This window comes from Artemia sp. Qi Xiang Cuo, chromosome 10 (genome assembly GCF_049724085.1).
Source record: "Artemia sp. Qi Xiang Cuo chromosome 10, ASM4972408v1, whole genome shotgun sequence".
NCBI lineage: Eukaryota > Metazoa > Arthropoda > Branchiopoda > Anostraca > Artemiidae > Artemia > Artemia sp. Qi Xiang Cuo.
In genome coordinates, this window is record NC_142803.1 from 34,616,293 (window position 1) to 34,642,625 (window position 26,333).

The window sequence follows — 26,333 nt, forward strand, 5'->3', positions numbered from 1 at the left end:
ACATGGTTTACCTCATGCTAATTTTTCACCGGTAATTTTTTCATTGCTCCATATGCCACAATTCTGAGTTATCTATCTGAAAAAGATAGATAGCGCTACTACATCATATATGGATAATATTCCTTATTTTCTGTTTACATTCTTAAAAAGGTTCATACTTTGAGGAATTTTGGTCTGTTTGGTCGAAAAGCCAAAATATTTGGCATTTCCACCCTTTTTCTGGTTGACTTAGTGGGGTGTAGCCCCTCCTGTTTTAGCCCCCCCCTCCTACTTGTGAAACTGCTTGATTATGGAAATCAATTAAATTTCCATTCTAAAGTAGCTTAATATTTTTCAAAAAAAAATTCTCATAAGTTTTATTACTCCAAGTGGAACTGCCACTGTGGCAAAACTTTTTATTTCACATATAACGAGACCTCGAGTCTGTCTCTCTGCTAATGGATTTCGGACATATAGATATGTGCTGAATCTTAGTACCTTTGTCCCTCGATGTAGAGTTTTGGTTCATCGCCTTATGTATCTTAGCACTTTCAAAAATTAGATAGCGCTGCTATTTCTATGGAAGATAAATATTCTAAATTTTCCGTGTACATACTTAAAAAAGGTGTAGACTTTGTTGAATTTTCGTATGTTATTTAAACCAAGAACAAATAGGGGTCGTGAAGCTCAAAGTTCGTGTCAATAGATGCAGTAATGTCTTTTTCTTTAAACAAGTTTTGGATGTGATTCACGGTTGGCTATCATTAAAAAAAAGGGGTTGTGGCAAACTTTTGCTGCGGCTAGCTTGAAAGTGCTATTCAGGACAATGTTGTCCTGATACTGATCTTCAATATTGGGATATACCAGTCCGCACTAGTGCAATGTCTATTTTCACTTAAAAACTCAAAAGCAGCCTACATCAAGATGACTTTTGTTTTTTAATTTTAATGAGGGTAAAATAATAACAATAAGAAATTGAACGTCATCAGAATGCTGATTTTATGTTCCATTAGCTAATAAAAGTTAAGCATCTTTTTTCTAACATTGCGGGAATATTGGTGATTTAAAACAAAACTCAAGACAGAATCTTAATTTTTTCTCAGAAAATACTTTTTTACTCGGAAATATCACTATTTAACATGCAAATTTTTTCATTTTTAACCACAGATGACTTTTTGGTTAATAGACAAGATTTATCCTCCATAAAATCTTACTGTCTACCAAGGAATAAATCATACAAAATGTGTTGCTGCCTTATTGATGCACTTTTTCTGAGCACTTTTCTTTCATGAGTCTTCTAGTGGATAAGTGGGAATTTTCTAGTGAGAATGTTTTTTGAGTGCTTAAAGCATGGGTTATAATCTCAGATTATAACTCAAGAAAATCTAAACTGTTCTTGCGACCAGTGTCAAGCCAGTCATCACTTCATTCGAAAGTCTGACCAGAAGCACGAGAATACAAGAGATAGGCAATTTCTGGAAAAAATAAAATTAATGTGATTAGGGTGTGTTAAGTCACGTATTCTGAATTTATTCAATTTGGCCTCGAGCTTCATAGTAATCCACTTTAAGCCTTACGGCTGTGCTTTATATCCATACCGATTGATGTTAACTGACTTTATTTTAATAAAAAGCCTTAATTTAAAAAAAAAACATTTTCTGTATGAATGACGTCACACTCATGTGCATTTAAAGAGCTAATTACATCATTTTTTTTCCCGAGGTGGTCGTATCGTTTTAGTGATTATTGATGAATGACAAGAATGACAACATGGCATGGAAGACGAGACAGCTAGATTTATATTGAATTGTAAACGAAAATGTTGCACAACGAAATCTGCGGTTAGAAGAAAAAATTAAAATCACAATGAAATGAAGGAAACTTTTTTTAAGCGTCTCTGAAGGATAAACGGGAAGGAGGCCTTGAATTCAAACCAGGATTTCCTAATTCAATTGAAATTGTTGATTTACTATTTTATAACTTAAAACTGAAGAATAACGCAATAACATACCATGAATACTTATGTTAATTGAAGTTTACAAGGGTTTTTCATAGTGCCAATTGATGTTATATAAAGTTCTAGGCTTTTTTCACAGCTTAAGAGCTCCTGACGAAATATGTGCATCATACCAATTCCTTACAAGATCTGAACAGACCTAGTAAGCTGTCAACCTCACATTGACTGTTCGAAGTGTCTGCTGTGTGAAAAAAGGAATAGGAAGTTTTAGTGAGGATATATGAGAAATATTTAAGTAACATGCCGTGGAAGGGCGTGATAAGAGGTCTCCCAATTTAGCCAAATCTTTTGATCCTGGCAGTGGTCTATTCTAAGTGACACGAATTGTGTAGAAAGAAGTTTATCAATGATATTCCCACTGAAAGTCAGGGCCCGCAATCCACGTCTTATGACTCATAATCTTATGAGTTTCTTGAGAGAAATACTTAATCCACCAGACATTATAGATGATAGATGATGTAAGGGTCAGAACTTTGACTTCACATTTTGTTTTATATCCAGCACCTTTCAACTATAAGATTATCTACTGGCTGGTGGATTTCACAAACTCAAGAGCTACACTAAAGGTATGGGTTCTCTTATAGATTGCTCACAACCTAAGAAATTATTTGTTTCAGCAAGATTTTTTTCCAGAAGGGACTACAAAAAAAAAAATCCTTTCTGTGCATGTTTATTTCTTCAGTTAGTTATATCTAAATGAAAGCTAACAACGAGTCTCAACTATATGTCTATGGTAATTCATGAAGCACTTTTTTCAGATTGTTCATTTATTTGTTTTCAATCATATTTTAAAGAAATTATGGCTTTCCTACTCATCTGTTAATATGCAAAACTTTTCTAGGCCGGTTGGTGGCTTAGATGATAGTGTATAGCTTAGAAAGCAGTCTAATTTAGCGCGTAATGCAATTTGACAAGAGACTAGAAAGTGTCACAATAAACCTTTTTTCTAAAATATAGTAGTTTTATTGGATCTCTTTGCGCCCTTTTCAGACGCCAAATGGCATATTTTGATGAAGCGGAGTGTCGTAGATATCGAAGTAATTGCTTGATTTCATATTTGAGTCTCATACTTTTGCATTGTTTTGGTATCGCTTATACGCTCACACAAGATTTATAAATTGTGAGAAAAATATGCATATTTTGTTTAAATTCACTTTATTGTATTCTCATTTGACATTTTGTACAGCATGCTGATGCAGAGATAAATGTACCAAAAGTAGCGCTGGGGTTGTGTGAAATGCGACAAATTTCAGTCATCATTCTTAGCACATTTATGTCAATTGCTTTTGTGAAGCTGGTTAACAGAAATATTTTGAAAAGCAAAAAGTCAACATGGTATTATGTATAGAGACAGTTCAATATTTATGCGTTAGTATGTGACTCCAAAACGTAAGGAATAGGACGTTATCTGCGCGTATTAGGAATTTCAATGGCAAATAAGGAAACTGAGTTTCATTTAAATACTGGACATGAAAATAAAAAAATTAAATGATTACTGTATATTCACTATATAGATACCGTCTTATTCTTCAATGATTCCATTTATGTCCTATTTGCATTTGTAGATGGTGTTAGAAGTTTTAAAACAAGAGAATCCAATATTGAGCTGATAGAATTTAGGAAGCAAAAGCACCTTAAATATCTGGAAAAAAATTGACCCGAGTTAAATGTGGCGAAACAGGAAACAGCGAACATTTTTCAAAGTTGCCATTAACAGGGCTCACATTTTACTTGATGATAAGGTTTCAAAGGCTGTATATTTGGAAAAATATTAGTGTGGAACATATTATGAAGCGTAATGGAGCCCTATTTCTCGTTTTCTGTATGTTAAAATTGAGCATGGATTAATTCGAAAAAAAATTATCTGCTAAAAGTAAACAAACATTTGACGCTTTAAACAACAAATAGTTTCAAAGCTACCAAATAAATTATAGTTTTTTCCAAATTATTAAGGGGGGGGGGCATTGACCCACTCAGTGACCCCACTGCATATCGGTGGGGCCCTAGTTAAGACACATATTTATTTTCCTGTACTTCCCATTTCATACAGTTTTCCAGCTGCCCGTTCTATTCCGAGAATTTGAGCCTAAAAACTGTAACAAATTTTCTCAGGTGATAAAAGATTACTTCCTTGTCCGCATAAAGAGTATTCTGATATATTATTACTCATGTACCCGATTTTTCATCTAACCACAAACTATCAATATAACATATTATTGCGTTACTTTGGAGGAGCAGCTCTATCTCCAGCTCCGCTTTCTTTCTTTCCTTCATCACAGTTTGGAATTGCCTCTTCATTTTTATTGTTTGGATAGTATTTAGCTATTTACACTGATACAATGAGCGACAGAACCCAAAATGGTCTGTACTTTTCCTATTTCGTGTCTTCTGTCTTTGGATCCATTGACCATTTGTTTGAATCTGACAGCAATTTTTACTGTTTTTCCCCTAGAGATTTTTTTTACGGGTAGAAGTCTAAAGAAAAACTTTATAGATGTCCTAGCGGTTCCATGATATGCTGATGTAATCATTATTCATGTTAGCCGTTGCACCCTTATCAAGAGGGTTATGTGTCTCGCAATTCGAGTTGAATTCATCCAAAAAACGATTCTATATAACAGAAGCGGCCTTATTACCGTCTTATATAAAACCATCGTTTTATTGAGAGTCAAGCCCCAGTTCTTTCCCACATTTCGTTGACAGTGAATTAGGGAAGCTGTGGCTTTCCGTGCCTTTTCAAGACAGTGCGCTTTCCATTAAAGTTGATGATAGATTATGATCCTTAGGTATTTCACCTACTTTTTAAGGGATAATGGGTGATCATACATTTTTAGAGCAAAGAGCTTGCCATTTCCTCTTTTTTTTGTGACTTTTACAACGTCGCTCTTTTCAGATGCTAAGCGTGGCTTAAGAGTTTTTGATCATATTTGGATTTGACTAGCATGGGCTGTCGCAATTCAAACAGTGTCCTTAGACATTTTCCTCTCAGTAAGGATAGTAGGTCATCCGCATTCGACTGGCTATATCCAGATTGCTTTTTGAATAAGTTCAATAGGCTGTTCATGACCGGGTTCCACATATATAGGGAGATTACCCCCCATCCCCTGCATGCATCTTTTCTGAACAGTCTTTTTTTATTCCCTTTAGCTCGAAGACTATCTGTTAGTTCCTGAGCATATGGGAATTCCATTTCTGAATAGGTCTATTTAATCTTGCGTCCTCCATGGCTATCTCAATGGATTCAGAAGCGGCATTATCAAATGCTCGTTCTATGTCAAGGAATATGAAAGCATATTCTTTACATTCCGAGGTTTGCTCTATCCGCCAGAACAATTGGTAAACCGCAGCGTCTGTAGAACCTCCTATCTTAAATCACATTTTCTTTTCGTACATTGTCTTCTTGGTCTCCATATTACTTATCAGAAACCAACGAGTCAATCGTTCCATCACTTTCGACTGCAAAGAGGATAACGTAATCATTCTACAAGACCAAGGTTTGAGTAGTCCTCTTTTTCTGGTTTAGGTGTGAAAAACTCCTTGACCTTGAGCCAATTACGGGGTACTAGCCCACAGCGAGGCTTCTATTTACAATACCAATATACTCGGTTTTGTATATTCTCCCATCCTTTCTAGAGCAGTATAGGGTGTCTCATATCAGCTCCAGGGGTTCTATAAGTTTGATAATCGTCCACAGCTTTTTTGACCCAGTCCTCCCTTAGAATTAAGGATGCTAGCTCCTCTCCCATATTTGGTTTTATAAAACAAGCTGGCATGGGAACATTTTGCTCAGGGTCCTTTACATGTATTTCGAGCGTGCGGTTCAGGGTTTTCTTCCAGTCCCGCTGTGAGAGCAGAATCTTCTCTTGCCACACTTCCCAAGTGTATCCGGTGATATTTCTTTAATCTTTACCAAACAGTTACTAGCTTTATCTGACTCTATACTTTCACAGAAAGCCCTCCATGAGGTTCTCTTTCATCTCCTTATTACTTTTTTTCAGGAGTTTTATACCTTCTGAGTAAGCATCCCAGTCTTCAAGATTATTTGATTGGGCAGCTGATCTTAGCAGCCGTCAGGTCAGTTTTCTTCTTTGACTTAATTCTGGAGTTCAACAGTTATTGGCTTGAAAACCCTCTTCGACAAGTGTTAGAGGGGTTGCTTGTTTAAATGCACTGTTCATGCTTTATGTGAGTCTTTCTGCCTCCTGGTCTAGATCCTCTTCGGTTATTCTTGGCTTGGTAGGCAGATTGGCAAGTATTTTGGCTAGAACTTGGTTATAGGTGTGCCAATTTGTCTTTCGTATTTCACTAAGAGGTTTCCTTAATCTTTGGGGTATATCTATTCCGAATCTTATTATTCGCTGGTCAGAGAATGACAAGAGATCGCTCACATACCGATCCTTTACCAGTCTCCCATGTTGTGAAGAGACTATTGTAAGATCCAAAACCTCTCTTCCTCCTCTTTTTACAAAAATAGGGCTCAAGCCCTGAAGCACGGCGTTCCCCTGCCTATGAATCCAGTAGTTCAAGTCCCCTTCCATTTGTATAGATGCTTTCCCATAATGTGTGATGCACATTTCCATCACATGAAAAAGGGGGGTCTTCTCAACTTTACAGTATTTCACCAGTTCCATTACTTTCTTTGCTGGTGGTTAGGGGCGTAGCTCCAGCATTTTTATTGAGGGGGCAAAAGAGTTCCACATCCAGAGAGTCAAGGGGCATGGGCTATATAAAAGCTTTCTTTCAATTTTTAGGGGGGCAAATGCCCCCCCCCCATGCCACCCCCAAACGACGCCACTGTTGGTGGTTTCTCCTCATCTGGCATGTAAACTGGACTACATACCACACGTTCATGGCCAATCACATTTTTCACCACAGGAGCTAATACATCCCTAGAACGATATTTAGAAAACTTTCAAGTATCTAATTTTTTTTTAATGATAAATACACGATGTACAAGCAGTGCTCGCCTCGTTGTGTACATGGTGTTCCGCTCCTCTGAAGTTTCCCATGATCTTTTCTCCGATGACCCATGGCTCCTGGACCATCGTTAAGAATGTCTGCATTTTCCAGCTCCCTTTCAAGAATATAGGAGGAGGCTTGGCAGTAGTGCAAGTTTATCTGCCTGCACTCTAGCCACCACGGATCATATGCTGGCATCATTTCAAGTTAGCTGGAACTGGAAGGTCCCATTCCGTCCTTTACTGGAGTGGACTCCACGGGATTCTTGTAGAGGGGCTTGAGGAGCGTTTGTTCCCTCATTCTAATTGGGAATTGGAAGTTCCGCTTCTCCACTTCAGGGGCCGTTAATTGCTACGTGGGGGTAGGTCTTTTCTTCCTTGACGTCAATCTTGGTCACTTCAATTTTGCCTTTAGTAAGGAAACAATTGCAGGCCACTAACAGCCTGATCAGTTTCTCTGCTGACCCGACATGCAGATCCTCAATAGAGAAATTTTTTTCGGAGGTGTGTCTCCGGGGCGAGAGAAACATAAACCCTGCTCCAACCCGTTCACCATCCTTAATCCACGATTCCCTACCCTCATCCTGGCATCTCACTTTTATAATTCCCCCCCTCCAATCTTGTGGAGGTGAAATCAGGACCAAAGTTTAGATTGCCTTCCATGATTTCGGCCTCAACCTCCCATAAATAAGACAATATGGCTTGCCAGTCGCTCAGGCTTTTCTTTATGGGTATTCATTCCACTACACCAGCAAAGCCCCTCTTTTCTCTCGATGCCCAGGAGTATCTTTCCTTCTCCTTTCGATCTTGGGACGCTGTTTTACCCAAACATCCTCTGGGGTCGTATTTTAAGACATGTTGGCGCTATCTCTCTTCTTACCTTTCGGTTGAGGTGTATGTCCACACTCCAATTCAGACCTCTCCCTTGAGACGTCCTGTTATGGGGAGATGTGTCCTGCAGATCATTCTCTCCCAGCCCTCTGGCTTCCCTTCTCTCTCTCCGGCTCCTTTACTTTTATTTTTGTGTTTATTTTAATGTTGTAACAAGTTCAAAAGAAAATATTTGTAATGCAATTCGTTTTCAGTAAAGCCCCAATTACACAGCAGTTTTTAGACTTTTACAGTTAGGGAAAGAGGCAGTACCCTAACTCTTTTTTGCAGCGATTTTTGTTCGTTTTGAGCTTGATTTGCATATTGAATTAAAGTTTTACTCGTTTTAAGATTTCCTTATTCACGTGTAATAGTAACTGTTGTATGTTTATTTGCTATTATTGTCTATTTAATTTGTGTTCGTTTTGGGTTTTATATATACTTCAGCATCAAAAGATTTTTAATTTTTTTAAGCTTGAATTGCAAATTCAATTTAAGCTTTCCTCGTTTTAAGATTTATTTATTAATTTATATTAGTACCTGCTGCATGTATTTTTCTTACTATAACTGTCAATTGGATTTCTGCTTGCTCTGGGTTTCATTTATTCATTAATAGTAATTTCTGGTCATTTTGACTTTGAATTATTGTAAAGTTTTTATTTCTTCTGATCTGAAGTTTAATATACCCTTTACTTCCCTTCGAAAAACGTCTTTTGGAAATCTTTTTTTAATTGATTTTTTTAGGAGACTTTTTTTTAGGGGACTTGTTCTGCGATCTAAAAGTCATGGTGGAGGGCCCCTGTAGGTCTGTAAAGGTCAGAAAAGGACGTGAACTGTTTGAAAAAAAAGAAACTCTTTATCATTATGGTGTTACATGAATGTACGAATAAAGTTAAGAAAGAATGCTAATGACTGTTAAATGAAAAACTAACAGGACTTGCGGTCCAACAGTTCGTGAAATAGTGACGTGTGTCCTCTGACATACTGTCGGAAAGGTACACCCTCCAGAGAGAGTTGGTGGCCACCTGAAATCCCGTCGTATTTTCACACTAAGGATTGCCGTCACACGCCCTGCAATCGCGGCATAGGAAGGTCCCGTCAGAAGTATATTGGGGCAATACGGCTAGTATTGTCATAGCCAAAACGACCTGGAAGTACAGTGGGGCAAAACGATTAGTACTGTTTATTTATAAGGGAGATCTATTGCTGCAAATAAGGTATTTTTCAGAAGATTTGAAAAAACAAGAGGTGTCTAGAAAATTCTATTTGGCTCTCATAATAATGGCTTAAAAGGTCAGAAATCCTATGTGTTTGCATGAGATATAACTTCGCAAAACCAGGGATACGCATTTCTCATATTAATGGCTAAAAGTTCAGAAATCATATGTGTTTGCATGGGGTAAGATAATATGAGGTTTGTATTCTAAAGGATTTGCCGTATAAAATGCTTTCCAGGAGAAAATACTGTCAGGAATGTTGCAGTATGCCGCATAGATACAAGAAAAATATGGTATATGGGCCCTAAAATGCGATGTAGAGCCCCTGAAAACTATAGTATCAAAGAGTTCGTGGTAACGAACTGTAAAAGCTTGACTTGCATATTCAATTTAAGCTTTTTTCGTTTTAACATTTATTTATTCATTTATACTAGTACGCTACATATTGCATTTTTTTGCTATGATTGATTTTTTAATTTCAGTTCGTTTTGGGTCTCAGTTATCCTTCAATAGTAATTTCTGGTCGTTTTGAGTTTGAGTTATTGTATGTTTTTATTAGGATCTCAAGTTTAATATGGCCTTTACTCTTCTTTGAAAAACTTCTTTTTCAGAAATTGTTCTTAATTAATATTTGTTCGTTTTTCATTACCAAAACTTCAAGTTTTGCAAAATTCTCTATTCCAAAATGGTTTTTTTTTATATATTCAGATATTTAAATGTTTAAAGTACAAGATTGTATTCTAGTGAGTAATTCTGTTTCGGATTAAAATATCACACTTGTTTTGGGGAGGGGGGAGTATGAAGGGCCAAGGATCAGCTCCTTTATTTTTTTAATGTAATATAATACATAATTTTTTGTGGGGGGAGTTCCATGGAGGGCCAGGGTTCAGTCCCCATAAGTTTTGGAATAAAGTATCGTGAATATTCCTTTTTCTTTTATGAAAACTTCATAAAAGTTTTTAAATTTTGGGATCTGACCCCCGGCCCTCCATAGCCTGAACCATCCTGCAAAAAAAACTATTAGTGATATTTTATTCCGAAACTTATGGGAGCTGACCCCTGGCCCTCCATGGCCTGACCTTTTTCCCATTGCCCCTCCAAAAAAATTATCAACGATATTCTATTCCAAAACTTATGGGAGCTGATCCCTGGCTAGCAAAATAACATGCATTAGTACTAATATAAACTAATAAATAAATCTTAAAACGAGTAAAGCTTAAATTGAATATTCAAATCAAGCTTAAATGAACAAAAATCACTACAAACAAGAGTTTGGGTATACCTCCTTGCCTAACAATCAACGTCTAAAACCTACTACGTCATTGGCACTTTACTGAATAAAAATAAAAAAAACAAGTTTTTTTTAACTGAAAGTAAGGAACGACGTTAAAACTTAAACCGAACAGAAATTATTCCGCATATGAAAGGGGCTGTCCCCTCCTCAGCGCCTTGCTCTTTCCGCTAAAGTTTATTGTTGTTTTAAAAAATAAAGTTGTGAAACAGAGTCAAACTTTAGCGAAAAGCGTGAGGCGTTGAGGAGTGGACAGCCCCTTTCATATACGGAATAATTTCTGTTCGTTTTAAGTTTTAATGTCGCTCCTCACTTTCAGTTTAAAAAACTTGTTTTTTTATTTAATTTCTGATCGTTTTTTAGTTAATGCGGCTTTTATTTTGGTTCACCGTCAATGAATAATTAAAAGAAAATTTCATTCAATTTTTACCCTTCTTTTGCTAAATGGCTGTCTCTAATTTTGATTCTGACGTAATTTACAAATTAACTTACGTAACGAACTTCTATATTCGTATATTTTTCTTCTGGCAAAAAATACGTTGCAGATATAGTTGCAGATTTTTGCATATATGAGCTTGAAACCTATGTAATAGGGTTTTGTGATACGCTGAATCTGACGGTGGGATTTTCATTAAAATTCTTTCACTTTAGGGGATGTTTCCTCCCTCAATAAAAAAAAACAGGTAAATTCTCTCAGGCTCGTAGCCTTTGATAAGTAATACTAAACTTAATAAAATTTATATATTTAGAATCAGCATTATAAACCCAAACTTTTGATACATTTATTGACATCAAAATTCCGTTTTTAAAATTTTAGATTACTGTTGAGCCGTTTATCTTTTTTTTTTTTTTTTTTTTTTTTTTTTTTATTACGTATATGTTATTACGTCTATGAGGGAGTTCTCCCCTCATTCACAACCACACACTTTAAGTTAAAAGTTAAACAGATTTTTAATTCACACACTCCTGAATCACAACGGCAGTTTAATTAGAATAGATGGCTCTGTTGCAAGCACTAAAAAAAACTCTAGCGTAAAGAGTGAGACATTGACTGGGGTGATAACCCCCTCATATACGTAATAATTTCTGTTCGTTTTAAGTTCTAATTTTGCTTCTTACTTTCAGTTGAAAAAAACTTGTTTTTTTTTAAAATTTAATTTCTAATCGTTTTTTAAATAATGCTTGGAAATCCGGCGCACCCTTCATAGAAATGTCCCTTACCCCAAAAAACATCCTCCACGGAAAGATTCTCCCGAGTAACCCCCGCCTCCAGCCCCCCCCCCACCAGAACAAAATCCGTCCTGAAAATGTCTGTATACGTCCCAAAAACCAATACAATATGTAAGCAATGGGCAAAGTTCATATCTTGCAGCCTTTCCCTTGGGACCTGTGGGGGATTAAGTAATCCTAAAAGACATATTTATCAGATTTTCGACTATGTTGAACAAAATAGTTATCTCAATATTTTAATTGGGTGAATTTGAGAAAAAAGTGAGCGTGGGAGGGGGCCTAGTTGCCCTCCATTTTTTGGAGGGCACGCATCGTGATCTTTCTTCGAGCAAATAATGCAAATTTCCACCTTTTTGCAGATAGGAGCGTGAAACTTGTTTAATAGGGTTCTCTGATAAGCTGAATGTGATGGTGTAATTTTCGTTAAAGTTAATTAAAAATGCAAAATTCCACATTTTTGCAGATAGGAGTTTGAAGCTTCCTTAATAATGTTCGTCGATAAGCTGAATCTGATGGTGTGAATTTCGTTAAAGTTAATTAAAAAAATTTGCAATTAAAACAAAATTTTATTGTTAAAAAAAATGAGTTGTGAGAAAGTCAAACTTTAGCGTAAAGAGCAAGGCGTTGAGGAGGGGACAGCCCCTTTCATATACGGATTAATTTCTGTTCGTTTTAGGTTTTAAGGTCGTTCCTTACTTTGTTAAAAAAAAAATTGTTTTTTTATTTCATTTGTGAACGTTTTTTAATTAAGGCAGGTTTTTACTTTGGCTCACCATACATGAATAATTAAAACGAAATTTGCATATTAATTTTACTTTCATTTGGTTAAATGGCTTTCTCGAAACTTGTTGAATTTTATTTACGAACGTTTTTATTAGTAATAAATATACGTAACTTACGAATTAACTTATGTAACCAACTTCTACATTCATATATTTTTAATACGTATATTAAGGGGTTCGCCCCCTAGTCAATACCTTGCTCTTTAAGCTCAAGTTCGAATTTTGTTCCAATTCCTTAAAAATGATCGCTTAATCCGAAAGGCTATTAATTAGAATAAATAGATGTTTCAAAAGCACTGAAAAATCTTTTGCCTTAAGAGCGAGGTATTAACTTAAAGGTAAACCCAATCCTATAGCTAATATTCTTTTGTTCACTTTAAGTTTTGATGTTACTCCTTGCTTTCAGTTGAAAAACCTTTTTATATTTATTTCTATATTTAATATTTATATTTGATTTTAGTTTTTTTTATATTTAATTTCTGATTTAAAAAAAAAATAATGATGGGAAATCTGGCGCCCCCTTCATAGCAATGTCCCTTTCCCCATGAAAACTGCCTTCATGAAAAGATCCTCCCATATAACCCCCGACCCACCCCCATCCCCCACTACCAGAACAAATTCCTCCAGAAAACTTCTGTATACTTCCCAATAACCAATACTATATGTTAACATTGGGTAAAGTTCATAACTTTCATCACACCCCCTGGGGGCTTAAAGGGATAGTCATCCTAAAAGACATAGTTATAATATTTTCGACCATGCTTAACAAAATGGCTGTCTAAAAATTTTTATCGGGTGACTTTGAGAAAAAAATGAGCGTGGGAGGGGGCCTAGTCGCCCTCCATTTTCTTGGTCACTTAATAAGGGCACTAGAACTTTTAATTTACGTTCCATTGAGCCCTCCCATGATATTCTAGGATCATTGAGTGGATACGATCACCCCTGGGAAAACAAGAAACAAAAAAAAACAAAACAAATAAACACGCATCCGTGATCTTTCGTCTGGCAAAAAATGGAAAATTCCACATTTTTGTAGACAGGAGCTTGAAACCTCTACAGTAGGGTTCTCTGATACGCTGAATATGATGGTGTGATTTTCATTAAGGTTCTATAGCTTTTAGGGGTCTTTCGCCCTTTTTTCGAAAATCAGCCAAATTTTCTCAGGCGCCTAACTTTTGATAGGTAAAATTAAACTTGATTAAACTTATATATTTGAAATCAGAATTAAAATCTGATTCTTTTGATGTATCTATTGGTATCAAAATTCTGTTTCTTAGAGTTTCGGTTACCATTGAGCCGGGTCGCTCCTTACTTACTTACGGTTCGTTACCACGAACTGTTTGAAACAAATTACATTACAAATATTTCCTTTTGTATTTATTACAACATTAAAAATACACTTAAACAATTAGAGTAGAATAAAATTTTGAACTGATGAGGTTTCAGCAATTAATATCATTAATTATCAATTGTTCAGTTTAATTTTATTAGTTCTTTCCAAGACTGTTCAAGATAAATATAGTTTCACTACAAACAAGAGTTTCATTATAATTTGCAGCCTTAACTTTAGTGGCAGTATTATCTTCGGTAAACCTTTCTAGGGTGTGGTGCCATATTTGACTTACTTAGCTACTTGATCATCTGAGATTCCTTTTTACTATTCACAAAGAAAAATCGTTTTTTTTTACAAACAAATAAAAAGTCGTAGGTTTTTTACTGCTAGTAATTTATCAGGGTAGCAGCGGTAGCTAGCTACCTAGTAAGAGATGATCAAATTCGATACTAAGAAATAAAAAGGACTTAACTCCCAAAAGTAGTTGCAGATCAAAAAAAGATGTACACTATTAGAGCCACGTTGTCCAATACCCCTATATAAAGCTTGCAGTTTCTTGGCTTGAACAACAAGGAGAAACCACTGGCTTGAAAAACAAGAATCGTGGCTGCAACTATTATATTCCTCATTGAAGAGATCTTTTTTTGCTTTTTTCTGTTTTCACAGCGAGTGGACCACTGGAACATCATAGAGAGCTGGTTAATGACTTCTTTTATAGAAAATTACTACATCTAGTTTCCGTTGTAACTGGTGTTGCAGCGGACGCAAGAATCTTAGTTTATATTAAAGTTGTATTAAAGAACGAAGTATATTCCCTAGTCAATGAAGTATTTATTAATGAAAACCAACTTTATCCCAGTAGCAGTAGGAATTACAGTGTCTAGTAAATAACAATTATGGTAAAGAACAAATCATAAAACATATATAAGGACCAAAGTTGTGCAGTATTTTATTGTAAATAACAAACTCTAGCCTATTGTAACTGAAATACCAAATTAAAATAAAATTAAGCAAATTTTAAGTCCTTTTCGGTAAAATCGTGGTTGCAACCGTAACTGCAACCTACTAAAAGACAGAGTATATCCCCTACTAATAGAAGCAATAGCCCAAAACTTCTTAAAAATTGTGTCAGATCAATGTTGCAGTAGTAACTAGTAAGAGATTATATTAAAGAGCGAACTCTAGTCCATATATTATTAAAAGAAATCATCATATGAACGATGGTGCAACACACTTATTTTTTGATAGTACTAGTTAAGCCGATGAATACAATGAAGACGTTGAAACCATGGCATATATTTGGCTTAGTTAACTGACCAATTCTCTGAAGTTCGTCTCGTATTATTCCGAACGAGAAAAAGCCACAGGATTTTTCTTATTTGCAATTTGCATTTCAATCTAGAATTTTGAGAGTATATTAGGCATAGTAAGTAAAGAAAATGTGCAATAGGTCAACTTGTTGTACATCTATTATTTCATGTCTAAACTTCATAATATGTTTTCAAATCCAAATATATTAAAGAACGAACTATAGCCCATTATATAAAGGATCTATGTGCTCAATGTAAATACGGACATCGGTATTATGGTTATAAAGATGTGTTAAACATAATAAAGAACAACCCAAGGCATTTAGCAACTAAAAGCTAATAAAATAAAAGTATCTTCTAAATGGTTTTATAATAAAGAAGGAATACCAGCTCATAGTAACTGCAATATTAAATGATAATAGTTATTACATAAAAGATCGGTCAAGATAATTATTTTAAGACATTATCAGAGTTACAGCGGTAGCTAGCAATTAGGATTGCAGCTGTAGTTAGCAACCTAGTAAGAGCCGATCAAGTCCTATGCTAAGAAATAAAACAGCCCATAAGTTCTAAAAATAGTGTCAGATTGAACTAAAAAATACACCATTAGAACCCTCTTGTCTGAAATCCCTATGAAGGAAAATTACAACCCCTTGGCTAGAACAAGAAAGGTAATTCATTGACTTGACAAGCGAGGAAATTGTTCATTTTCCCCAATTCCTGATAACAAATTTTGCAAGAAGATTCTTTCTTTTTTAACAGCTCTTAAGGTGGAAACTAGGTAAAAATATTCGCTGATTGAACTTGATCGAAATAATTCTATTTAACTGAGCAAGCAGAATTAAAAAAAAAAAAAAACACAAATAAGCAAGTTCAAAAGGAGCGCGTTTGGTTTCTGCGAATCAGTTTAATTATAATTCTTAACTGCCAATATCTTATTCTTTATTTTGTCAATCATCAATTAAGAAGAATTAAAGATTAAAAAGTCATGCAATAATCAAACGTTAATAAAACAACTAGGAATGATAGTAGAGTTTTCGTTTGTTTCTTTAGGAGTTGTAGAAATGATGTACAACTTTCTTAATTTCCTCATAGGTAATCCACATACAGATATTCCATGAAACCAAGCGACTGAAGGCTGGCATGCATCTGGAAAAATTAAAAAATATTAGTTTAACTAGTGAAACCTTTATCTCCAAGTCAAACCATTTCGACTTCATTATTTTAAAATGGCAGTTTTACAAAAAAGGTCGTGTATTCCAGAGCTCCATCATCATTAATGATTATTAGTTATTTTTATTGCTTTCCACCTAAAATGTCAGGCAATATTATTAAACCTAAAATACTTAAGCTATAAAAATGTTCTAACAATCCAGAGTTTTGTACTCGTAATCAAACAAATTACTTATAATTTTGGGTCATTCAATGTTTTGGATAAAAAATCCTTTAATTTTCATTTATAATTATATTTTTATCAATTGAAGTGTCTTGACAATAGGCATATACCCTACCCTAAGTAATATAAATTATTTACATGTGTGATAATCAAAAATCAACCTGAAATTTCCAGTGAATTTTATGGTTGTTTTCGCAGCCAGTTAAAAGAAAACCTGAGTTACTCTAACTGATTGGAATAGAAACTTGACCATTGACTGATAATATTACTCTTTTATGGACTAATTATCGTAAAAAAAAAAAAAATTACGGCACTACAACTTCAAGAATAGGCAATAATCTATGTGATGCTAGTTGGATTTGACAGAGAGATGTGACTCTAGGAAGAGAGAGAGAGAGGATCTAGAAAATACTTGTCAAGGAAACTATAGTTTACAAAACAATGCATTCTTAGGTCATTTTTACAAATATTCAGGGTAATCTTTTTGACTAATCACGAGTGGAATCCTCTTGCCTTCTATACCTCCTCTCCTGTGTACTAATTATCTGAAAGAAATAATACTACTAACATGGGAGTTAACCTGAGACCTCGGGGTAACCAGCCATGTGATCTATTTATTCCTTTCTAGAGTATAATTTACCATGTGGACCAATATATTAATTTTTTAACATTATCAAACATGTTCTATGCTTGATTATTATTAGGTTTTCCTTTAGAAGTTTAAAGGTCTGACCCAATCTCTAAAGGTATATCAGCACCCTGATTACTGACAAAATCCTGGAAATGAGCCAAGACCCATGATCATAAAAGCAAACCCGAAGGGTAAACCAGTTTTTCACTGCAATTGCAGGCACTTTGCTGCATCACCAGAACTTTCTTGTTGCATTTGCTTACGAACCGACAAAAACGAAACTTTTTATGTCATATCTCAGCTTAATATAAGGTTAAAAATAAACTGGTCTAAGAACTGAAATCTAGTTCACGAAAGGAAAGTGGAAAAATAAAATAAAACAATTAATTTGGCTCCAGGTTCAAGAGGTGCCAAATATACCTTTATTTTGTTTTTTTTTTGTTCTGCTGCATATACATTTCCGTACGATAATACATTTACTGATTTTATTTCTAGAGTATAACTTTTTGTTTATTTACATTTGTTTGCTATTGGTGTCCTTGGGTAAATAAATTTCATGTTTCTATTGAAGTTAATCCTATGACTGATTTTACTTTACGTCTAATGTTTTTTTTTATCTCTTGCATGCCCATTACTGAATAGATACTCTTTTTGATTAAACACAATAAAACCAACAGTTTTTGCTTCAAAAGCTTTATGGGACAAAACTTGACGAGTTTCATGTTTTTTTAAGCTTCTGCAGGCTATGACGTATTCCAAACAAATAGATATAATTTTTTATTTATTTTTAAGTGAGGAAAGAGGTTTAATTTGAATACTTTGCAGAAAACTGTTTTATAACATTTGTTTATGTACTATTTTGATCCAATATAGAATAGATACATTCTGTGTAGAACAGACCCAAAAATGAACCTTAACTTGAAAAACTTGAACTTGACAAAATCTAAACTTGATAAAATCTATGTACCAGGGTTTTTAAATTCTATATCAACATCCCTTTCTCAGATAGGGGAGATACAGTTGACATAATATAAGTATCTGATGAAATAAATATTTTATCATTACCTCTTAAATGTATTATAAAAATCATGGGTCACATACTACCGATTAAATTTACAAAATCTAACTACAAGAAAGAATGAATTCGTTTTCAAAGCTTTTATCGGATATATCAGATAACAGTCATAAAATCTAAGTTCTATTCATCTTGACTTCATGCGTCGTTACGTTGAATTTAGGTTAGACCAGTTATAGATGGCAGCACATCCGCTCAGACACAGAGTCATAGTGATATATTCTCTGAGGCCAACCTGACTCTTGTACATGATAATGGTAATAAGCTTACCTAAGCTATGGATGTCACCTGACATCCATAGCTTAGGTAAGCTTATTACCATTATCATGTAAAAGAGTCATAGTGAGAGAGATATTCAAAAAGTTGAGTTAATTTGGGTTCACTTAGAGTGACCAGACATGCATTGGAATAAGCAAACACCCGCTCAGGCACACAGGCAAAAAGAGTGAGAGAGATAAAAACACATACAAATAATGAAGTGGGCATTGATGATATGAAGACAAAGTCTCCCAAATGGCAGTAGAAATTTAAACAATTGCCCAATAGCGTTGGAATTAGATGGGATGTTTAGTGGATACGTTTATATCATTGAGCAGATTTTTGATGGAGGAACTTATGATTAGATTTGCTTATAGCGTGAAATTAGCGTGAATTATAGCGTGGAAAATAGCGTGAAATTCCTGTTTCACAGATAGGAGAATAGCATAGGATTCCTGTTTCTAGCTTCCAGAATTCCCGTGACACTCCCCAGGTATTCCAATATTTCCCCTAGCAACCACCATTTGTCTCGATTCGTAAATATTTTCTGGAAGATGCCCAGTTCCTATGTATTATCCCTCTAAAAAAAAGAAGCCCCCATATTGGAGTCTACGCATCTATTCTGTACTTTCCTTGTCCCAGGACCTCTAAAAATAAAAGACCCATGTAAAGCCCTTGTGTCTTGGCGAAGCAACAAATAGCTGAGGGAAGGGAATTTCTACATGAGTCTCGTTCAGATTTTTGAAGGTGATAGAACTCTCATAAAAAATGATGGATAATTCTCGTAATCAAAAGGCAATTCTCTTTTCTCTTGTATTTCATAACCTCCTCCTCCATGCCCCCCGCCCTCCACACACACATATTATGTTGTTTATACTCATTTTACAGCTCATATTATGCCCTATTTAACATGTAACAACCCAAAGCCTCATCCACCATTCGATGATAATTAATCTATTCAAAAGAAATTATTGTTTTTGGTAAATAGCACTTTTTTAGAAAGGCAGTCTTTTTCCCCTCACGCCGAGAGATCTAAGCTTAAACATTAGCATGCCATCAATCAAAATAGAATCGTGTCTCTTGCAGTCTCTTTGTCCATGTTTTTAACCATATAATTACCCAAACATGTGTGTTATGAAGAAGAGGGGGATTGTGTGGAAAAGGTTTTTTACCTATCAAATTGACGCATAATAGATCTTATGGGAATGAACCGTTTCTTGTACGATTAGTTTTATTTTGGGGGACTGGAAATTGCGTATAAGGACAGTGCTTCTCACATGAATACACTAGGGAGAAATGTAATTCCTCGCAAATTTTTACTCTTTTCTTTTCTTGGATATTTTGAGGTCGGGATTATATATCCAATTAAATATGTATCTTTTGCTTTAAACTAAAACATGTGTGAACAACAGGGTGGTTTTTCCAGCTATGATTCTCTGCAAAATTGACACAAATAAATATTTCAGGGAAGGGACCAGTCATTTTTAATACGACTAGTTTTAATTTTTGGGAGGGAGGGGGGAGGGGACGCAGAGAATGTGGTGCGTAATAAAACATTTATTTCCATTCTAGGCCTAGAGAAAAAAAGTCTAGTGAATGTCCGGTTTTTTGTCTAGTATATTTGTAAAAAATTCAGACTTATGTAATTTTTACTGTTCTCGGGGGGAATGAGACAGGGTGGATATTTTTATATTGGGATTTTATATCCAATTAAATGGTCTTAATTCCAAATTCTTGGATATTAGAGTCTCTTAGACGAATAATACCTTAGGAGTGTTTCTAGCAATGATAAAACATCATTCCTAGGCAGTGGGGGATTCTACCCGCAACATAAACGATTAAAATCTTAAGAGGGCTTTCTAGACTAAATTATGCTTTCCAATAAATTATGTTTTTCTTCTCCTTCTTCTGTAGAAGGGAGCAGTATTTCATATAATTTATACTGAATCTTGTTTTCTAGGAATTCACTGCTCTCCCCCTCCAAGCAAGAGGGCAAGGGGTAATGCAATGACGTTTGTAAACCGGCTGGAGATGGCTGGGGCATCCAGAGCCCCCCAGAACCCTTTCAGAAAGGCTCCAGCACTACCTGCACAAGCCGCAGCATCATATGTGCAGCCCCATGATGACCCTGGGCCATCTACGCAACTCAATGATGATGCTTTCATTCAAATCATACCCCCACCTGTGCTGGCAGTCCAAGACCGTGGTGTCGCCATGTCAGTGCAATTTTTAGATGTAGGTAAATTTATTCTTTCATAAAGATTGTTTATTGGTATGACAGAAAAACTCACCACTTTTTTCTAGCTAGTTTATTTTCGTGTTCTAACCATTCTTTTAAGCTTTTAAGCTAATATACTTAAGATATTAAAAGTATTCCAGGGGTTTTCGTTAGTGCTGTCTAGTTAGTTTTTATCAATATTTTCGCCTCTTTCAGGTTATGAAGGGAATTTTTTCAACCTAATAATGATGTTTTTCGCTAATTTCTAGTTTAAATTCGTCTTTTCAGGCTATGGAGAGAGTTTTTTATTCTTTTAAATGCTTACTCGTTAGTTTTGTCAGTACTTTTTGACTTTTCGCTATTTTTTTATTCTTTAGAATATGGAAGATTCAGGTTATGCTAGCCCCCTCCCCTTAGTTTTGAAGGCCTCCATCGCACCCAAGTGATATCTAAAAATAAGGTTGTTTTTCAATCTACTTTCACCTTTTCAAGCTTTGCCGGGTTTTCACTCTAATAATCTCATTTTTTCGTTTCTTTAAGGCTTCGAAGGAAATTTCTTATTCTTCTAAGTGCTTACTAGTTAGTTTATATCAGTAGTTTTGACTTTTAATTTTTTTTTTGTTCGTTAGAATATTGAAGCTTCACCACCATATGCCAACCACCACCTTAGTTTGGGGCATCTGCAAAGAAATAGCAAAACTAGTGTTTTACCATTAAGAAGGTTATTCCAGGGGCTCCTAATAATGGGAGGAGATATCAAGGAAAATTTCATGTTACTTTTTCAGGCCATGACCGATTTCGACCAATTAATCGACAATCTCTTGAATGACCTTCTAGAAGCTATACCGGCACACGAAGCACGTGAAATGCCTGCAAGGGTCGAGGACATGCATGATTTAATCACCCCCTTGGTGAGTTTTCCTAGACTTTAAAAAACATTATACATCCAAAGGGCGTTTTGTTCTACCAGTAGTATGGTCCAATGGAGACCTTTACATATAGTCAGTAGTAGGAGATCTACAGTACCGAGGGTCAGGGTAGTCTTCTATGGCTCCTAATACAATGAAGCAATCCAACGAGTAGTATAGTGTCTACAACTTCTATGCTAATTCATAACTATTCTCTTTTTTCATAGGGCAATCTGTTCCAGTGTGCTAATTTGCTTTTATTATTCTTTTAGGTTCACACACCATCATTTCAAGAGACCTAGAATCTCTATGACGCTATTGGGACATTTATGAACACTCAAGAGGTCCCGGAGAGTAGTGAACGCGAAGGGGGTCCGAGTGGGGGAGTGAGTCTGGCTAGTGTAGTTTCCCCGGTGTTTGATTTAGACAGTTTTGTGCGGGATATCAGCCTTAATATAGACTATGAATGGGTAGACTAGTTACCATTGAGCGAGTTCAAGACAGTTCCCGCAACGCAAGATGATATAGTGGAGCAAAGTGGTGCCGGCTCACCTCCAGTTTTTGGAGGTGAGCCGGATGTTTTTGGAATCATTTTTGGATTTCGCTAAATTGTATTTAGCGAAATCCACTTTGGTAAAATATTCATGTTTATAGGGCTAAGTTCGGAGATAAATTCGACTCCCTTACAAGTGATAGTATCCATACGGATCCTATTGAACTAGCACACTCCTATGTCAGCAAGATTCGGGCATTTCCCAAAAACCATTTGCGAGAGGTGGGAGGCAGGGACAGCATTAAAGCACCCATCACGCTTAAACTTATTTTTTAAATGCAAGTACGGATGATTTGCGCAAGTGTCATCTGCAAACGAGGATGTAGACACTTCATTCGGACTTGCAAAATTTTTAAGATGTTTTTCGGATTGGGTGGGTGAAATTTTTAACAGGGTGCAGGGGTACAATGAAAACGGGAGTTGATTGGTAGTTTTATTTATTGAAAAATTAGAGGAAAATAAAAATAAATTCAAAAAATAATTTGTTTTAAGAGGCGGGGCGGGGAAGGGGGTGCACAATATAATATAAATTTGAGGGGGTGTCAAGGTGTACAACGCTTTCGTTTCGATACTGGCATGGAATGTTTCAAATATTATGTCCTTGTTGCGGAGCATAAAGTCCGGAAAGAAATGGGAGGTAGTAAGACATATGGGACGGTTTAGCAGTTAATGGGGGCAGGGAGGGATCAGGTTCCTAAAGCAGATTATAATTGTTTAAAGGGTTATTACCCTGTACCAATAAAGGGGATTAATATTTTTAAGAGTGCCAATGAACATTTAAAGATTAGGGTTAGAGTGTTACAGTTTGATGAAAAATATGAAGAAGGGGAACTTAATAATTAAAAACGGGTAATATATTTCGTAATGGCTTCGTCCATTGAATCACTGAAACTGTGGGTATGGCTATTCTACGAGACTCCCAAAGATCATGACTCAATTGGACATTCCTTTCCTATTCCCCATATTGCCAGGCTTTTGAGTGAGGGTAAAGGGAACAAAGGGGGGACCTTCTATTACTGTCCAATGTGTTTACCTAGATTTCATAGCGAATTAAAATTTAAAAATCACTTGAACGCTGCAAGGGTCATGGGTACTATTCCGTAGAGACGGTTTCAGGAGACAATGCCAACTTGCGGTTCAAAGGTTTTCAGAATACGGTCTTGCAGAGCAACAAGGTGACATTAGACATTGAGGCTGCATTCACGGATGGGTACGATTCATCAAATTGGAATCGCGTTAAAGAACATGAAGTCCTTGCAGTATTTTTCACACATGCGCGAAGAGATTCTAGTAATACCATGCAATTGATAGATTTTATTGAGACGTTGGGAGGGGAAGATTGTTTTGGCACAGCTATGGTTGTACTTGTTAAAACAGCTAATAAGGCAATTTCACGGCTGCGCAACACATATTATCCAATGAATCTATCACCAGAGGACGAGTTGGCTATTAAAAATCAAGATATTTGTTGGGTTTGCAAGAAAAAACTATTGAGGGGGATGCGAAAGCATGCGACCATGGCCATTTATGGCAAGAAATTTCATCAAGAGGGAGTAAATTTCGGGGGTATGCACATAAATCGTGTAATTTAAATGTTATTTGGTAATAAGACAAATGATCATAAAAATGAGTTGAATGAGCTACAGCGGGTCATGAAAAGATTGGAAGAATTTCGGGTTGGATCAGAAAAGCTTGGGAAGGAATCTCAGATTTTCCCTTTTAGTTCTACTAAGGTTTTGGTCTTTTGTGAGGGGGAGGAGTCCCTTGGAGAGGATTCCCTATAGGAAGACGTGAAAGAGTGCCATTTCCCTCCACGTACAACTGTTGGGCCAATTCTGACCCCTTTAGCGAGACCTTGCCTCCCCAGTCTTGAATCTCAGGGAGATGCGGTCAGCCATAAAGAATCGCTACACAAGTAGAAAGCTATCTTATACTTCGGTACGAACCACGTGGTTTATGGTTTTCTCTCTGAGAATGAAAAAACATGATTTTTCTCACTTGAAAAAGCAGGAATTTTCTCACATTTATGGATGTTTCTTGGACGGTTATGTGTGTCGGTCAATTTAATTGATGTTTTTCTCGGATGTCAACAGTAATTTATGTCTGTTTATTGGTTTTTGTCAGTGAGAACGAAAAAACAGAATTTTTCTCACTTGAAAAAACGGGAATTTTCTCACTTTGATGGATGTTTTCTTGGACTTTTATGAGTGTTGGTCAATTTATTTGATGTTTTTCATGGATGTCAACAGTAATTTATGTCTGTTTTATGGTTTTTGTCACTGAGAATGAAAAAACAGTATTTTTCTCACTTTGATGGATTATTGAGTCTAATGGAGACAGGGTCAATGATACTTCCTTCAAGATCTTATTGTTGTTTTGGTCATGTGCACGTAAGACCTAACGGAATAGGAAACAGTTAGATCCCGTGTTTCCTTCTCACAAGCAAATCCATAAGTACATGCTCTGGAAATGTTTTTCCTATATGTGTAAGCAAAGAACATGGAGATTCCTATATGTGTAAGCAAATTCAATAGATACTTACTACTGTTCTATATGAGCCATTCAGAGAGCAACTTGAGAAAAATCCATGTAATAAATGTAAATAATTTGTAGGCGTTTACCCCCCAAAAATACCCTCCTGAAAATTATCCCCCGGAAAGTAAACCCCCGCGGAAAACATTCCCCCAGAAAATACCCCTCGGAAAATGCACTCTCCCCACGAAACAACCAACCAGCCATGGGGGGAGGGGGTATTTTCCAGGGAAGTACCCTCCAAGGGAGGGTTTTCCGCGGAATCGGAATAAACAGCAACAATATTACAATAAAAGAAAAATATTGTTGTTTTTTATTTTAATGGATCAAACATTTATTGTAAAAGTTCACGAATTTTTTTCATCTAGAATTAGCATAAATACAGGGTTCGAGGTTAAGTATGTTTAACTATGGAAAAAATATATTCTGTTGCCTTGTCTGAGCGGCCATTCTGCTCAAACTGCTGCTCAGACTTTAACTCTACGTCCAAACTCGAATTTATTGTCGTACTTCAATTCTCCCACGTGTGCCAGATATGCCTAGCTCATAAATCGATTTCATCAGTAGAAAGGCCTCAGGAGGTCCGATCCCTCACCCCTGCTGCCACCTACAATTTAGTCTAATGCTGACGGGGCACCAAATATGGGTATAGTATCCCTAAAGAGAACACGTGGTTAATCGGTCAATGACCTCTTTTTCCAAGGTCGATTTATTTGTTGTTGTTTTGGCCAAGTGCATGCTCGGAGCGAATGTTATGATTCAGAAATAGGAGACAGTATTTGTTGTTAATGTTGTTTTGGCCAAATGCATGCTAGGGGCGAATGTTAAGAGTTTCCAGGAATAGGAAACAGTTAGATCACGTGTTTCCTTCTCAGCCAATCATAGAGTCGGTTACATCTCCTTTCTCAGCCAATCAGAGGCTTGCTTACATATTAGCGGTGGAGGGAATATGAGGAAAGGATTTTTGGTATAGTTTTTTTGTTAGTCTGTGAATAGAATTCAAAGGAGTTAGAACAGTTTGACTTTACTCATTTGGATATATGTGTGCTGATGATGAGTGGAATGTTTACCCTATTAGAAGTTGATAGTGGAGTTGATGTTAATAATACAAGAGCACCAAACATTGCGGTGGAAATCACGAGAGGATCATGGCTTTGTCTGCAATGGGATGAAGTATATGCAAGATATGTGTTATCTTTGAGCAAATTTAAAATGGAGGATCAATTATGTTTCGCTGCTAAAGTTGATATAGCACATGTGAATAGAGTTCATTGGGCTTTAAGTGCAATGGTGAAACATATTGAAGACAAACTGTATAGCTTATTTTACATGCTTAGTATTATTGTTGTTGTTGTAATTATTCAATAAAATTGTTTCGAAATCGAAAATGTTCCCTTTCTTTTCTGGTCAGGTTAGGTTAGGGGCTAACGAATCAGGGTCAGTCTAGATTCAGTAGTCAGAGTGAAAGGATTGTAAAATGAACAAATTTGAGAAAGAGAGAATTAGATCAAATCGAGTATTTATGGAAAAATATTTGATTTTGGATGATGATTTTCTCGAGTTATTTGTTTAAAATAGAATAGTGTCTGGTCGGGAGGCACTTAAAAATATACTGAAAAGTGATTTTCCCCCATGGAACTATTGTATGACACTTTTAAAAGGTGACTCAAATACTTATAGTCATTTTATTGAAATATTAATTGGAACAAAGCAGAAACATATTGTGGATATACTTTTGAAAACATTGCCAATGGATTCAATGTAGATGGCTCCCC

General features: G+C 35.9%; 2 protein-coding genes across 7 annotated transcripts in view; one reads left to right on the forward strand and one right to left on the reverse strand.

Moving 5' to 3' along the window:
* Positions 1-15,912: 15,912 nt before the first annotated feature.
* Positions 15,913-26,333, reverse strand: part of LOC148947694 (dicarboxylate carrier UCP2-like) — a 150,484-nt gene continuing 140,063 nt past the window's right edge. For all 6 annotated transcript variants that reach the window (XM_089095371.1, XM_089095374.1, XM_089095370.1 and 3 more), the window contains exon 8: positions 15,913-16,136. In XM_089095371.1, the coding sequence (XP_088951497.1) occupies positions 16,037-16,136 (100 nt within the window). In that variant the 3' untranslated portion in view covers positions 15,913-16,036. The remainder of the gene's footprint in view (positions 16,137-26,333) is intronic.
* LOC148947695 (uncharacterized) lies at positions 16,952-21,835 on the forward strand. Its single transcript, XM_089095742.1, has 4 exons — positions 16,952-16,976; positions 20,308-20,582; positions 21,351-21,476; positions 21,746-21,835. Exons 1-4 carry the CDS (start codon positions 16,952-16,954, stop codon positions 21,773-21,775), a joined length of 456 nt encoding a protein of 151 aa, XP_088951868.1. The 3' UTR covers positions 21,776-21,835.